This window comes from Drosophila mauritiana, chromosome 2R, assembly GCF_004382145.1.
Source record: "Drosophila mauritiana strain mau12 chromosome 2R, ASM438214v1, whole genome shotgun sequence".
NCBI classification, from domain to species: domain Eukaryota; kingdom Metazoa; phylum Arthropoda; class Insecta; order Diptera; family Drosophilidae; genus Drosophila; species Drosophila mauritiana.
Window position 1 is genome coordinate 9,635,150 of NC_046668.1, and position 14,660 is coordinate 9,649,809.

General features: G+C 40.7%; 1 protein-coding gene across 1 annotated transcript in view; it reads left to right on the plus strand.

Annotated features, from left to right (window-relative positions):
• Positions 1-14,660, plus strand: part of LOC117138127 — a 43,234-nt gene that overhangs the window by 6,056 nt on the left and 22,518 nt on the right. The window contains exon 2 of the mRNA XM_033299991.1: positions 10,370-10,426. Coding sequence (XP_033155882.1) covers positions 10,370-10,426 — 57 coding nt within the window. The remainder of the gene's footprint in view (positions 1-10,369; positions 10,427-14,660) is intronic.

A 14,660-nucleotide genomic window follows, 5' to 3' on the forward strand; every position in this document is an offset into this window, starting at 1 on the left:
GTAATTGAAGTGCATAATTTGAAAAGTATTGCCATTCTTGGGCGGCTGAATAGTCAGCAAAATATTAAAGCAAACGCCTGGTTAATTAATGCTGTGGATTTTCCATGCAATTTTGAGCAACCGAAATGTGTAAATAATTTCTGGCTAGTATGCATTCTAACTAATTAATGGACAAAGCTAAGTCACGGGGATCATGAACAGAGATTTCGGTTTTAATCTGAATGCCTTTTCACGGAATAGAATGCCCAATTAATTCAAATTGATGGCTACACTCTTTGTGAAATTCACCAATTACGTACTTGATTTTACGAGTGAAGTGAACTGTTTATTTTCGTAGCGACTGATAACCTTTCCGCAGCATAGGTCAATGCTAAATACGGTCAATGCGTTTGTTGTTTATACGAACTCATCAAACTTGGCCAGCTTGTGGAGATAATGTGCCGGGGAAGTCAACTAAACTTTAGTTGAATGTACTCATTATTCTTAGAGTATCGCTTATTTATGAATTTATTTATTAAAGATAATAGCAACGATTAAAAAGCTAAGAGTAGCATAACATTTATTCAGTGCTTCACATAAACATAAAAGTGTTGGAAACTTCATTATTTCTGGATTCTTAAACTTTTAAACACTCTGCGCTAGATCTCTATACACTAAATTTTACATATTTTCGCTATTTATAAATGTGTATATTTGTTAAACAACTATATATATATACATTTACTCTTTAACTAAGTAATTAAATTCCCCATCAAGTTCAACCATTTTCGCTTATCTTTGTAAATAAATACGAGTTCGGTAGTTCAAACAAGCGAACTTTCAGCCAAATCAGCTGCCCAAATAGGCGTTTTTTTAAATTTCTTTAGAAAACTACAACGAAAAACGGACATTGTTCAGAAAAAAGGCTAAAAAACACATTTTTTATGATATTTATTTCGTTTTTAATTTCTTCTAATTTCTGTTTGTCTACGCAAACGCACACAAACACAGGCACTTAAAAAACGAACGTGTTGAATTTGGGTTTACAAAAACAAACAAAACGCAAATATGCAAAGTCAGAGAAGAGCAACAATAAAACCAGCAGAAAATCAAAAAAAAATAAAACAAAAACCAAGAAAGCGAAGCCCGGCATCACGTCATACCGGTTTCAGTTTAATTCAGCGTCGTCAGCTCGACTTGGCCAACGTTTATGCATACTGTGTTGCTGCTGCTTTTGGCCCGAAAGCGAAGGAAAACCGAACCAGAAACAGAAATATGGGGGAAGCTCACGAAAGAATGAATACAAACACACACACACACAAGAACCCAAAGTCCGGCACAACAAGAGACAAACACGCGCGCACTTTGGCAGCGATTTTGGCTCGCATTTTGGTTTTGGGGCATCCACGGGGGCCAAAGCGACGCGACTGTGGCTGCAACCGACCAGCCAAGTGGTTGCAGTTGACTGGCTGGCTGCTTAGGTGCACGATGAAAAAAACATATTGGGAATGCAAGCCAAACGAATGCAATTTAGGTGTAATTGTGCATAATCACTTTGAAATGTTTTCATTACCTTTGAGATACATTTTTTGCTAGCTTACAAATCTCAATAGAGATTTAAATTTCTATTAAAGTAAGCTGTTAAAAAGTATCTTAACTCTTAACTGCAACAAACGATTGTAAGCATTATTGGTGTAGCTTACTTTCTCATAGATCTTTACTAATCCTTTAGATACTTTCAGTTGCGTGTATCTTTTGTGCTCAAGTGAAGATTCTACTGAAGATTCTCGAACGCTCTAAATGAAGTTAGTATCTCAAACCAAATTCCCAAACTTGGATTGATCTTTGCCTGTGTTTTCATTTAGAAAATACCACTTTGATTAGTTACCCAACTATTTGTCGCTGTGTATCTGCCTTACAATGCACCAATAAAAGCACATTCTGGCACTGTTAACCTGTTTCAGCGTCACTCGACTTGCGGTGGTGCTGCGATATAGCTTAAGACTTTATTAAATCGCTCTCGAAGCTGCGGTGGTGGTGCTGCCGCCGCACCCACTCGTCCAACAAGCCCAAATATTAGCACACAGAACCGAACCGCCTGAGTGACAGGTAGTGGTGCACTGTTGTTGGCCGGATGATTCACCTGACGGCGTTTGCGTTTGTGCGAGTGTGTGTGTGTGTTTCTATCAAGTTTTTAGCTGCGCACCGCTCGACCCGCCTATTGGCCATTTTCAAACGGGTTTTATATCATCTTTTGCCTTTATTTCGCTGGGCTCTATCTTACTCACCGGCCGAGCTAACTTCAAATTATCGCAGCCAATTTCTTGGAATTCCATTTCGGCCCATTGGGTGATTAATCGCCGTAATCAATACATTATCAGCACGTATCAATTTATTTTGATAGCCGCCTGCCAAATGCACATTTGTTGTTTGCCCACGTCGATTTGGTACTTTCGGCAGACTGCATGTTGCTCGCAGGTCGATGCCTAATTGCAATTGGAATGCACTTTGAGTTCGCCCACTTGGTTGACATGCGGCGGTAATGAGAAACCAGAAATTCTCAGTTCAACTGAGAGGCCAAAATTGACTTAAAGGTCACTTTGCCAGACTGCAATTTATGCATATATGTAAATTTTCAAATCCTTAAATACTTTAAATACATTCAAGTAACTTGGCCAGCTATAAAAGAAAAAAACCTAATAATCCTTTGATATATAACCAATGTACTGCATTAAATCAAACACATACTCCCCTCAATAAAAAGGAAGAGCAATCTATGAAATTGAAGCATAAATTCTCACACAAACACACCCATCGAATCGAAATTCGCAGAAGAACGAAAAAGGTGATTTCCGATAAAAAGTTAAGTGCCCCCAAAAGTCCAGAAGACAAACAAAAGCGAGCAACAGGGGCAGGTTGAAAAACTCCTTATGTGCACCTCAAATATGATTACGACGCAGTAGACCAGGCCAAGAGAAAGAGACGGCTGCTGGCGGGGAAGCGAGAGGGCGAGACAGGGTAAACAAGGTTACTCCGTCAGGTAGTCCCTTCTCGCTGAGGCTGCCCAGGGATAGAATCAGGCAGAACCACAACCGCTGAGACAACCACTCAACGCCCGAAAGCGCAAAACAATAAACAAGCCAGGATCGCAGGCAGCGAGAAAGAGTAGGAGATACTCGCGCAGAGCGAGAGGCCATAGTCTGCACTAGAGGAGGAGACGGGTTTGCCGGCTCATCAGGAACAAAAGGGTTCTCCACACGACCGAAGACTGCGCGATGTGAAGAGGGTCGCCACTCTCAAGTTCAAAATCGGGCATCATCGATAGCACCAGCCATGTGCACCGAAAGAAAAACTACTCACCTACCGAAAAATTTGAAAAAAATAACTTTAGATTCAAAAGCCATGATAGATAAGCGAAAAACGATAATTGAAGCATATTACCTTGTAATAGTTATATATTTAAAAAAGCAAATGCCACTTTTATCAAAAAATTATTAGTTCTGAAAAGTGTGTAAAAGATTTAGATTTATTCATTTTGTTTGTATCTTGAAGATACTTAAGTATCTGACATTTGCACCTTTGGTTTTTATCTGCCGTATAACATTTAGATTTATTCATTTCGTTTGTATCTTGAAGATACTTAACTATCTGGCATTTGCACCTTTGGTTTTTATCTGCCATCTATTTCTATCTTAATTTTGCATCTGATATGTGTGACTCTTGTATCCTTATCTACACTTTGTATCTGCTATCTGTGTGTCTAACTTGTTGTATCTTGTTTTGCTCTGTTGATTTGAAAGTGACAAACTTGGTAATGAATCAGATTTCAAGTGCATCACCGTGTCGCGAGGGCTATATAATCAGGTATTACGAATGCCACGATCTATGATCTGCTCTTTTTTCTCCGTGTGACATTGATCGGCTGCGTTTTGGGTTAAAGACCCATGCATGGTGATGGTGCAATCCCCCGTCCAACTGGCAGCGTCGCCATCTCCAACTGCGACTGTCTGGCGACGATGTCGTCTTGTTGTCTGGCGACGGCGGCGTTTTCAAAGCGATACAATCCCGGGATGCAATTGGAACTACGAAATGCTCGTAAAGTGTGGACCTGGAACGGTGGCGGGAGTAGGGAGGAGCTCTCTGTGTAACCAATATACGAGAATATTCCGCTCAACTTTGAATTACTCGCTACAGCAATATTATGCTTTCCGATGAAAAATGAGCCGGCCAAAAGTTTTCTTATGTAAAATACTTGCCCAGAGCTTTCAGCTAACAGGATTCTGGGAAAATAAATTTAAAGTTAAGGGGGGACGAAAGACAATGCGGCGTGTGGGGGAGGGGCAGAGCTGGAGGGGGGCTGGGGCCTGCAAAACTTTATATTAAACGACAGAACCGCAAATTTGCTCTCTTGCCGTCTTTCTCTTACACGCCGGCCCTCTCTTTCGCGCCGTGGGCCATTTATTGAAGGAAGTCACGTTACGAATGTGGCACGTAGTACGCCCAGCACGTCGGGCACGTCGGTGAGGCGCCAGCATTTAGAATTCTGTTTATAGACCGCTCCACGCACAGCCACCTCTCTCCCTCTCTCTCTCTCCCTACCCCTTACCCGCTCACTCACTCACAGCTAAACCCCACCCCCGAGAGCCCCACGCCCCCTTTGGCGACAAGCTCGTGCTGCAGATACAATCGGAGCGAGAAAGCGAGTGACAGAGAAGCGAAAAGTAAAGCAACGTCAAGTGCTACGCGTATCTTACAGATACAGTGAAGTATCTGACAGTGAACTATCTATGCAGAATATTGTTTGGGAAAAACAGTATTCTAGCTAGGCAGCTTTTATATTTTTTAGTTCATAAGCACATTGTTAATATTAATATTAATAGCATATTACAAAAATCTTCATTATTAAGTGTCACTGTAGCAGAAACAGCAGACATTGTAGGTGTGGAGGCAGTTGATTGAGGATTGTCCCAAACAAACTCACACACACACATAGGGAATAGCACACACACACACACACACACAGAGGCAAACAGATTTCGTTTTTGCGCCTTTTTCTTGTCGAACACGAAAGTTGGCAGCTGTTGCCGTTGCCAGGATGCTCCGAAGTTCGAAGTTGGCAGCAACAGATACTTTTATTTTTCGCTGGAACCTGTATCTTAGTATCTTTCGCCGGGCAGCAGATACATATACAATCGCTGTGCAGAACCGAAATGGCACGATACACAAGCGCACGCGGGCCAACAGGCAACAATGTTACCATGGCTATGACGTAGTCGTCTTGGTGTGTGCCCGTGTGATTTTAGCCAAGTCTTTGGCTTTGCTTTGTGCTTTGGCTGGTGAGCTGTAATTTATGTTAACGCAGATCGAGAAATAAATCTTTATTTATTTTTCCACGACTTGTTGTGGCCCTTTTTTTATTTTTCCCCCCAGCCGAAGGACGCGATAAATTTCTGCACAAATAGGGGAATACAGAATATAGTCTGTATTTAACTTTCCTAACTGGTTTTGGATTAAGAATTTTCTGTGACTACAAAAAAGTTTGAAATAAAGTTAATAAATTCAACTTAAAGTTGAATAGAAGCATCTACGTAGCATATACAAGATACGCCCTTAAAACATTTCCCCAAAAATTATAAGGTTTTTAATTAACTATCGATTGCCATTAACTTGCCCCTTTGAAAGTCTTGAACTTGAACCGATTTCCGTTTGTTCCCATGCTTCTAATAATTTGTATCTAGTGAATAGGTGAGACAGCTTTAATCGGGCGACTAACGAAAAAAAGTACCCGTGAAATCTTATCGCTCGTGAAACGGAGGCAAAAACATATACTAGGCAATTAAGGCACGGACTAAAACAACAACAACAAAAACAACGAACGCTAATGATAATCGACCAACAACAACAGCAATAAACAGTCAGCCAACTGGGAACAACAAATGGATTGAATATACATTCTGCTCAAAAGCTCTCTTTCAATTTCAATTTCTGCTTTCAACCAGGGAATTCCCTCTCTTTACGGTTGATCGGCAAATTGAAAGCAAACGCTGAAAGCACTTAAAAGGGAGGAGGAGGCGAGAAAGAGAGAGAGAGTGGGCACCATTCAAAGGAAATTAAGCATAAAAAGTGAATAACTTTTGATAATTGCGGTGTCAGCGTTTTGGCATTCCATTTTGCGCTCATTCAACTAGACGAGCATAAATTTAGATGGTATATGTATTGTAGGTATGTCTGATTGCATGAGTGTGCTGAAGCGCACAGATTTGTGATGTTTTAATATTATACCTGGTACTTAGAAATCAATAAGAGTATATTAGTTTTCTGTAGAATAAGGTTGGTTAGATTCCACGTAAAATATATATAAACTCCTGTTCAATAATAATCAGCCAAAAACATGTAATGTTTCAATATGTATAAGAATTTGTTTAAAGACTCGAAACAGCGTATTTAAGAAATATTGGAGTACTTCTTAGTGAGCAATGCTTTTAATATAAGGTATTCTTCGGTCGATATATCGAACTATAGATACCACTTGTTTAAATTAATAGTTTTCTAGCAACTTGAAGTTGCTAGACTTCACTTCACTTGAAGTCGAGCACTCTTTCGCTTTTTTTGACCCCTTATCTCTTTTTTCCGCCAATTATCATTTGCATAGTCACATGTCCTTGCCCACCCACGCCCTCTTTTTATATTTACATATATGTATATAAATAAACAAACACATAAAATAATTCACTTGATAATGCCACTTGAACCATTTTTGGCGTATTTGTGCTAATTAATCATTTCGATATGGGAATTCCAATTTGTTGCCCCATTTTTCGAGCGAAATTCAAAATTTCCAGGAAGTTCGTGGAGTTGCAAATTAGAGATAAAAAATTAAAAAAAAAATAAGAACACACCTTTGCCATTTTTAAATATATGCATATGGTTAAACTTAGACTAGATAAGTCTTAAGTTATACACAACTTTTGAATCTTTCATCAATCCGAATATTAAATACTCGAAAGGCAGATTCAGGAAATATGCAAAAGCTCTTAATAAAGTGTAACACGTAAAATGCAGCCAGACTGAAAACTAGCAAACAGAATTCGAAATTCGCTCTTGAAGAAGGCGAAACTTTGTTAGGTAAATCCTGCTCGAGTTGCTGGTCTTATTGGGATTAGCTTTCGCCCAAAAATGCATATTAAAGTGCTGCACTCAGGACGAGTAAGATCCTCTCAGTCGAAAGTGCTTCAAGGAGAAATAAAACAATTGAAATGCCGTTGAGTAGACACTTCAGTACACAAAGATAGAACCGAATGGCTCTAGATGGTGCAGCCACAAAGTCGAGTCACAGGAATTCCAGCACTCTGCTCCAGTTGTTCACCATGTCTGGGAAGTCGGAGCCATTTAATTGTCGGGCAACGACTGTGTAGTACCCCTTGCCCCCTCGATTCTGGGTTGTGCCAGTCCCACACGCACATGGGCGAAATTCTTGGCATAGTTAGGCAAATAGTTCCATGTGGGTCGCACTCTAGATACTCGTATGCATAGATACATATGTATCTATATCTATGTGTACACATCCAAGACCCCGCTGAAGTCCCAGAGCCAACTTGAACAGCTGCCCAAAGTCGGTTGTCTGTGGCCCATGTGCATATCCATAACCATGTTCTTTTCTATATCTTTTTTGGCATTGTGTGTCTGTCTTTAATAAAATGTGCCAGCAGCTGCAAAAAATTGGCAGGCGCAAAAAAATGCTCGAAATGCACTTTTATTTGCCATTAAATTATATTTGGGTATTTGCGCTCCTGTATTTTATTGTAGCCAGCCACAAAGAACTCAACAATTGTTTGTTTCGGAGCGAGCAGGGTGTTCAAACTCGGCTGAAATAAATGAAATTAAAATGCAGCAGCAGCAGCAATAGATATTACGCAATCAACAGGCAAATACGTCACGCAGTGAGTTGCGAATGAAATTGAAAACGACGAGAAACTCAAACCGATTGCGGGTGTGAGTACTCATGAATACATGTATGTACAGATGAATGTATGTACAGTATGTTAGCGTAGGCCGATATGCAATATTCCGTCGCTTCCAATTGAATTTTTATGACTGAGCTTCGGTCCCAGTTTTTTGTATTTTTTTTACAAACTGTCACCAATCTTCGAAGGCATTTCCTTTGTCGCAAAATGAAACAAATTTATATGAATAAAAAATTCAATTATTATATATTAATGTACATACATATATTCCGCTCTATTAATCATCATTTTTAATAGTGAAAAAACTACGATTTGACCAAAGTTTGAAAGAAAAACCCCCTTTCTCATCTTTAAACAAGATTGAAGTTTGTTTATAATAACAAAAATCCCACAGAACACATCTCTGCAAATAAAACGCAAACAATAAATGGCTGAATCATTGCAGTACTCGGTATTCCTAGCCCCCTGAAGGAACATTACTCATACGCCCCACTGGCTATGATCGCATCGCATTGAATCCGCATCGCATCGAATTGAATTGAATTGAATCGCTTCTCAGCTGGCTGAGCTCATGCGTTCCAACGTATGCGTAATGAGCCGCAAATGTTAATTGTTCTATAAACATTCGAGCCAGCAATTAGTAAGCCAGCAACAATAAAAGCGAAGACCGCGCGAATGAGAGGCTTCCCCCAATCACACATATACACATTCACTAGTGAATAAGCTGAATAAACTGAATAAGCTGGTAAACTGGTTGCAAGTCGTAACCAGTTTTCTCGAGCAAAAATAATTCAACCTGGTGCAAGAGCCAAAAGAAAAAGGGGCTCAAAAGGCGATGACGACGACATGGCCAATTTCAAACTGCCATGCACGCAGAAAAAAACGTGGTAGCTCAGATATTATATTAAAACATTTAAAATGTTCAAAAAGTATTCATTCAACCTAAAACATCTAATACAACATTCTAACTCATTAGCTCTTTTAATTTATATTGGTTATGGGTTTGGACCATTTTCCTCCATACTTGCCACACTTTTTCTCTCAGTGTGGCTGCTGATGCGCATGTTTCCGCTTTGGCAGGAAAAAAGAGGAGAATCCGCAGCTAAAGCCAAAGTTGGTCGCCAACAAGTCGCGGCCATAAACAAGTGCGGCAGGTGGTAAAAACGCTGAAACTTGCAGATGCGATTGGAGATGCGTGCGCAATCGGGCCGCGTTCTCGGCTTTCGCGGCTACCTGGGCCAACTTCTTTTACGTTTTCTGCACTTGGCCAGGTTTCTTGGCCAAGTCAGCTGTGCTGCCTGTCGGCCTGCCTCGCATTGCTGTTTGCCTGGTGCCTGCTTTAATTTGCATGCAGGTTTTTTTGCCTCAATATCTCGCTCTTGTATCTCCACTCTTTCAGCACAAACTGAAATTCTAGCTTGCATATTTACGGGGGCTCGGGTTTTCAAGAGGGTATCTGAAATTCTTGGCTTATCGCTGATGCGTTCAAAGTGCACAGCCACTGGAGGCGATTTAGCTCGAGTGGCTTACAGCTTGGATTCTATAAAGTTGACCACAACCGATAAGCAGTCAGCAGTGCCCATTCAAGAAACCACAATCGTTATTAAATGCTCCAAGTAGGTTATTTCCTGAGTTTATAAACGTCCAAAAAATGTTTATTTTAAGACGTAAAATGTATAGTTTTAAATTGATAATAACAATTAGAGTAATACCCACTTGATTTTCTATCACACTGTCTTATCAACTATGAAAAGTGCGTCATTCGAAAGTCTGAGGAAAAACGAATCGGAAAGATTTTCATCGGAAACGCTGTATTTTTGGTGCCTTCATTGGGAATTTCGCCACGAATTGGCATCAGCATCTCGAGATATTTTTGGCCACTCGTCAATGCGTTTTTCACGTTCACTTTGCGCTGAAATTTAGCAAAATATTTCAAATTATATCGGTACGCGCAGAAAGAAAATTCGCCCACAAAGCGTGTGTCTATTTTAAAATTAGCAAAGAGCGCAAACGAATTGGCTGGTAAACATTTTGGGTGGAAATGAAATGGATTTTCAGCTTGGTTTGATGGCCTCCGTCTGCCGCCAGTTTGGATTTTCCTATTCCTATTCCCCCACCCATCGTGGAAATTGGCAACAGTTGGCTCTGCTTCTTTTCGGTTTTCCCCCACGCCATTTGAATACTTTATTGACTATGAAAGTGTATAAATGTGTATCTGTGTGTCAGATGTGCTTTCCTCGTTTCGATTTTCCCCCACTTCTCAGTATTGGTACTTTCCTGGCCTTCGTTTTTGACGTCACCAAGTGAAATGCCAGCGGCAGTTTTGCTCGCCAGCTTTGTCTCAGATATAGCATTGAAAATGCACTTGAAAATGTGTACATTTTGTACGAATATTTTCTTATATCTTATGTTTCTTATATTTTCAGAATCTACTGTGAATTCACGCAAGAGTGCTTTAGAAACGGCGCGAGAAAAGCCCAAAGGTGAGTTGACTTTAAAAATCACTTTAAAACTTATTCAAATATTTTCTAAATCAGTAAAAGTTTTTGAAATGATGTCACATGAAAACCATGACTCACAAATGGGGTTTACCAAGCATAAATTTTGATCAGCCGCATATCTCCGCGCTAATTTTCCATTCCCAAGTGTTTAGTGTAAATCTTATTTCTTGTTTAGCTTTTGGCCTGATAACTCAATCAATTTATTTACGATGAATCAGGAAAAGCTGGCAATCTGTGGCCAGCTATCGCATATTTATTAGCCAAAGGCACATTATAGTTTTCAATCGAATCTAAAACATCTACGATAGGGAAATATTCCCGTAGATATAGGAATGACCTTCAGGGGTCTACGGGTATCAATAAAGTTTCCTGGGAAAAAAAAAGGGGGGAAACGTAATGCTTGTCTATGGGCAGTCGGAGTGGGGAAAGCAGATGGGCTTCCACTCGTGTCGAATGGGCGTTTAATACAGTTGTTATGGGTGCCAAGCACAAAGCAATCTCACAGATACATAAGCGAGTGCTTAGCAATATTGATAAAGTGCGTGCCCTGTACATAGGCATGAAGTAATGAAATAGAGCCGATGAGCGTTCGGTTGATAAGACCAAATGGCGTGATTCACGACGATACTTGTGGCACATGCATACATATATACTCGCAAAACTGTATATACAAATCGGCAACAATAAAGTATCTGCGTACCTTAATATGTGTGTGTGCAAGCGTATCGGAGAAGATTATGCGATTATAGATACTTTGCCAAAGTCAGCCGCATTTCACTTTCATTCCGATAAGCCCGAACGTGACGTAGATGCCAATAATAAAGATATCACGGCGATAAAGTTAAGAGCTTTACCTATCCAGATACGAAAATAAAAGGCTTTCTAATATAAGTCTATTTAGAGATCAACTGATTTGAAGAAGTTTGCTAGAACCAAAGCTAAGCAAATTTAAATTATATCCCATTTACGAGATCACAGATACATTTGTGTGAAGAAAAACCTGGCAAGGATTTTCACCAGAAGGGTCCTAGGTCATCTACCTGACACTTTGGTTGTAATTTGAATTTGCTGCCGTGCCATTTTTAATTGCTGCCAGCCGAAAAGTCTGACCTGTAGGGGATTTAGGCCCTTTTGCTATTGGCCTAGCGCCAGGCTTAAGTGCGTCAAGTCAAGTGGCCAAAGTAAGCCCCGAATTATTGTATATCCCTTTTGGCTGGCCGGGTCTATTGATGATTTTATGGGTTTTACCCGGGAAATTCTGGTGCACGGCATAATGATGCCATTCCGTCTGATCTGGCCATATTGTGTTTTTGTACCAACCATTTCGTTCCGGCCAGGTAAGCGCCGCCAGCAAATCCATTGACGCAAGTGATTAAGCTGTCTCGGTGATGTCTGGGCCAGCAGAAAAGCAGAAAGCAGGCATAGGTAACCGATTCAATTAGCTGACATGTGAAACTATAAACAGCTGCTGGCGTATGCAAATATGCGGCCATGATGTGGCCCAAGCACTTATAGCCAAGAAAATCCGATTCAGATACAGATTCGGCAGCAGATTCATTTTGCAGATGCAAATTTCGAGATATATGCGTATGGGCGACAATCAGAGATCTGAACATTCCACGGCATATTTTCGTTGGCGTCGCTCGTCTGCGATCGCCGCGCTTGGCGTTTTATTTACTGCTCTCGGTGCTTAATATAAAGCGATTTTATAGACGCTACAAGTACGCCGACAAGCGTCGTGCCGAAGAATGTGTACAGAAGTAGCTGTAGCTGTAGCTGTATCTGTATCTGTATCTCTGGCCCCCGAGAGTGTGTATCTCTAGCTAGCAGTCGCCAAACTGGCGATTCCCAATCAGCCGCGGCAGAAGCCAAAGGCATCGACTCTCGACTTGTGTGTACACAAACTTGGAAAACGGGTACTAACGAATTTGAAGTACCCTAAGTACATATATTAGGCTAGAGGCAAGATGGATTAAATTCCTATATTACAAGTATCTATTTTAATTCCGTGCCATTTCTTTAGATAGCATTTACTACAGCTACGTATTTCCTTAATTGCGATTGAGATGGAACTTTGTGCGTATGTAAATTCCACTTGATTCATAGTTTGCGGCCCTCTGGGGCATTTTCTGATTGTTGTTATTGGACAGTTGAGGTTGGGCAAATAAACTAAAATAACTGAAATCCGTACGGTGCGGCTGTTATTTCGCTGATTATTCCACCTCAGCCGGCGATGTGTTACTCACGCCGAGTTTTCAGCTGACTGCCAACGGCCAAAAGCCAGTGTTGCGTGTCAACAAATGAGCAATCGACAATCGTCTAATGGCCAAGTTAAGCGGCTCCCAACACCGAAAGCGGTCAGTTCTGTTTGGGCCCACTATGTATATGTATATAACGTCGCAAACTTGTAGTTGAGCAGTTGACTAAGGTCTGGGCGTCCACGTTTATTTATTCAGTGCTGACGCATTCAGTCACTTTCAACTCGAATTGGATCCACCATTACCACCACCACCACCAGGCAGTCTGACTAAGAAACTCTGGAACGAATGCGATAGCCTTTCCGTGGAAAGGCCACGTACTGATAGTGCGGATCGAACTGCTCAGATGGGGATGATGTTCTTCGAAATCAGCTCGGATTTTTCAGAAACATTATAAGCTTATCTCCTGATAGTGCCATGTTCTATTTTATGCACAACAAGTGGTTTCTTAATGCCAACGTTGTCGATTATTTTAGTCGATTTGTTAATCTGTTTTATATACACACGGTGAATGAGATACTTTTTTCTAGTTACGCTTGCAAGATGTTTTCAATTCAAGCGTTGTAGATTGTAGATGATTTATTAATATATATTTTTAGAATTAAATACTCTAAGCTAGTTCTCGAACAAAGATCAAAAGATATATTTATAGGTTAGGGGGTTGCCCTTTAAAAAAAACCCTTTCCACACTTCTTAATATTACTGAACCTCTGATAAGTAAGCAGTTGAAATTCATAATCCTGATTACTTAGCACGCATTTTGTTAATGTTAATGTTGCTTTTCAAAATTATCTTGCGCATGTTCTTAAATTGAATTAATAGCCACTCCTTGGTAAATGGGAACTCCGTTGATCAACGGAAGCATTACTCCTAATGCCGGGGGCACTCCCAATCTGTCAACAAAGTGCTTCCTCCGGAGTTTCCCCATGAAAACCGGCTAGTAGTGATTCCCCCATATAGACGCACATGGTCCGGCTGGCTTCTGGCAGCCCGGTTTGATCAACTTGGCATTGGGTGTGTGTAAGCGGCTTCCAAAATCGATAACGCCCATAACTATGCAATGCGTAATTAGGCTGGTTGTTATGTGCCGTGCAATTACATGTATGTGCAACGGAAATCGGTTTAGGATAAGCTACTTATTAATGCTGCACGGTAACAATTGGTAAAACTTAACATATATCCAATATCATGGTACTTAAACAATAAAAACATGTCAATTGTAGAACCAAACTCTTAAAAGTTATGCTTTAAAAATCAGCCTGCTATAAATATTTCTTTATCTTAAATCTATTAAAAATAACGATAACTTAAGATAACAAAAAACCGATAATAATCGATTTTAATTTATAACTAAAAGTTAATGCGTTTTAGATACAATCTATGTAGGGCTTTGAGTTCAGGAAAGATGGAATTCCTTATAAATACCCTTATATCTAAAATTATATATTTTTTTCTCCGTGAGTTTACCCAAAGGCAATCAATCCTGCGTCGTTTATCGCGAAATGACTCTTTTTTGCACTGTGCATTCAATTAGTTTTGATTGTCGCTTTGCTTTTGTATCTCGCACGTTGCCGATGCTCAATTAAAGAAGTTCGCTCTATTGATTACGTTTAATGTCGATGACGAAGACAACTACCGCCCCTCACTCCCCTCACCCCCTGGAACACCCCTGGCACTGCCCCTTCCATCGCTTGGAGAAGCCTCCTCCGCCTGGTTGGCGACTCCCAAAAGCGGTTCAAGTGAATGGTCAAACCTGTTTGCTCTGCGGACAGCGGAGCGGCAACATCGAATCGTGGGCAGTTGGGGGCATGTGCACGAGCGGTAATAATAACAAAGTTGGAGCCGCCGAGCGGCGACGGCGACGACGACGACGACGTCGCCAACATTTGCTGAACGGCTGAACGAACTGCTGAACGGGCCAGACATGATCACGTCGCCGTGTTGTTGCTGCTGCCCAG